Raw genomic sequence first — 2,403 nt, 5'->3', positions numbered from 1 at the left:
AAGCCGAAGGACATTACTAGAAACTCATAGTGCACATATCTAGTCCGAAAAGCCGTCTTCGGAACAACTGAAGCACAAATCCTTAGCTGATGATACCCAGAACTCAAGTCAATCTTATATAACACTCTAGCACCCTGTAACTGATCAAACAAATTATCAAAATGTGGCATTGAGTACTTATTCTTGATAGTGGCTTTGTTTAGCTGGCTGTAATAAATGCACATCCGTATACTCCCATCCTTCTTCGTCACAAACAATGCCAGTGCACCCCAAGGCGCCACACTCGGCTTGATGAAACCCTTCTAGAGCAACTCCTCAAGTTGTTCCTTCAACTCTCTCAACCTTTGGATCCATACGATAAGGAAAAATAGAGATAGGATGTGTGCCTGACACCAAATCAATGCCGAAATCGATATCATGATCTGGTGGCATGCATGGTAGATCAGCAGGAAATACATCAAAAAACTTCCACACCACGGGCACTGAATCTATCGTAGGAGTCTCCGCAGTAGTATCCCGAAGATAAGCCAGATAGGCCAAACAACCCTTCTCAATCATATGTCGAGCCTTTAAGAAAGAGATAACCTGACTAGATGTACTGATAGATGAGACCCTCCACTCCAATCTAGGAAACTCTAGCATCGCCAAGGTAATAGTCTTGGCATGGCAATCAATAATGGCATGCTTCGGAGACAACCAGTCCATGCCCAGGATGACCTCAAAGTCGGTCATATCAAGCAACAGAAGATCCTCTTTGGTCTCATAACCACAAAAATTCACTACACAAGACTGGTAAACCTGATCCACAACAACAAAATCACCTACTGGTGTGGACACATATACAGGAACACCCAAGGACTCACGAGATACGTCCAAAAAATGAGAAAATAGAGAAGATACATAGGAATAAGTAGACCCTGGATCGAATAGTACCGAAGAATCGCTACTATAGATAGAAATAATACATGTAATCACGGTGTCTGAGGTTACTACATCTAGTCTAGCTGGGAAAGCATAAAATCTAGTCGGAATGCCACCTGGATAGCCTCCACCTCTAGGGAGACCCTACCCACCTGCCATTCGCCTTTGGCCGGCTGGACAGGGGTGCGGCAGCTGGTGCGGTAATCATGGGCTGATGGCTCTATTGTACTGCCTTCCCGAAGCCTCCTTCTCATGTGACCAAGCTCCCCGCACTCGTAGCAACCTCTCGGTGCGGAAGACTGCTAACCCTGGGTCAGACCCTGGTGACAAAAATACCCATTGGAAGAACCCTGAATAGTCGATGGATGGTAGGTGCTCTCTGAACTAGCACTGAACTAGGGTCGTGTTGGAGCACTCCGTGCAGGCGGTAGTGCTGAATACATGGGACTACTAGACTGGCCCCTTATGAACTGACCTCTGCCCCTAGATGGGACACCACTTAATCCACCAGAATATCGAGGCCGCTTATCCCTTGATGTATACTCTCGACCCTGGTTGCAGATATGCTCGATCCTCCGAGCTATCTCCATAACCTGCTCGTAAGGAGTCCCCATCTCAGCCTCTTGGGCCATAGAAACCTAGATACCATAGTGCAATCCCGTAATAAACCTCCGCACTCTCTCTGTATCTATGTGGAGTATCATAAGTGCATGGCGAGACAACTAAGAGAATCTCGCCTCATAGTCAGTCACAGACATTTGACACTGCTGGAGCCGCTCTAATTGACCTAGTAACTCTTGCCTCTGTGAGGGTGAGATAAATCTCTCCACAACGAGACGAGTGAACTGGTCCCAAGTCAAGGGAGGTGAACCTACTAGCCTGCCATAGAGATAAGACTGCCACCATCTACGGGCCTTTCCCTCTAGCTGAAATGTGGTGAAGTCCACTCCATTGGACTCTAATACTCCCATATTATGTAGTCTCTCCTTGCAACGATCAATGAAATCCTATGGGTCCTCTGGCCGCTCAGCACCAAAGACCGGAGGACGAAGCCTAGTCCATCTGTCCAGCCATTTCTGCTCCCCAACGGTAGCGGTCAGTCTGGTCTCTGGTCTAACTGTTGCAACCGGCTGAGCCTCGCCCGAAGGTAGTGTACCTGGGGTTTGATAAATAGTAACAGTGTGCCCTGGAGAATGAGTGGTAGGGGTCTATGCTCCCACTCCCGCCTGAGATATGGCCAGATCTGCCAGAAACAGCCCGGCCTGATTCATAGAATCCGTGAACCGTAGCATACGACCCATGACCTTTTGAAATCCCGGTACGATCATAAAATCCATTGGGGCAGTCTCAGCTACAGAAACCTCATCCTACTCCTCAATAACAGGATCCTCTATCGGATCCACTGGTGGTACAACGGGAGCAACTCTAGGATGCCCCGTCCTCTAGCAGGAGTTGTGGCCCTCCCCCGGCAACTGCCTCTCC

General features: G+C 48.4%; 1 protein-coding gene across 1 annotated transcript; it reads right to left on the bottom strand.

Annotated features, from left to right (window-relative positions):
- Positions 1 to 315: 315 nt before the first annotated feature.
- On the bottom strand, positions 316 to 1,535 carry LOC138892205 (uncharacterized). Its single transcript, XM_070175910.1, has 2 exons — positions 1,397 to 1,535; positions 316 to 917 (listed from the first exon to the last, which is right to left on the bottom strand). Exons 1-2 carry the CDS (start codon positions 1,533 to 1,535, stop codon positions 316 to 318), a joined length of 741 nt encoding a protein of 246 aa, XP_070032011.1.
- Positions 1,536 to 2,403: the final 868 nt, after the last annotated feature.

This window comes from Nicotiana tomentosiformis, chromosome 5 (genome assembly GCF_000390325.3).
Source record: "Nicotiana tomentosiformis chromosome 5, ASM39032v3, whole genome shotgun sequence".
NCBI lineage: Eukaryota > Viridiplantae > Streptophyta > Magnoliopsida > Solanales > Solanaceae > Nicotiana > Nicotiana tomentosiformis.
Note: the sequence above shows the minus strand (reverse complement) of the source record. Positions and strands in the feature narration are given on the sequence as shown.

What these genes read in the sequence shown, in the direction of transcription:
- LOC138892205 (XM_070175910.1), bottom strand. Translation starts at nt 1,535, where the DNA reads ATGGGGACTCCTTACGAGCAGGTTATGGAGATAGCTCGGAGGATCGAG. An exon ending in TGTCCCATCTAGGGGCAGAG is followed by an intron (nt 918 to 1,396) that starts GTCAGTTCATAA and finishes TATTCGATCCAG; the next exon opens with GGTCTACTTATTCCTATGTA.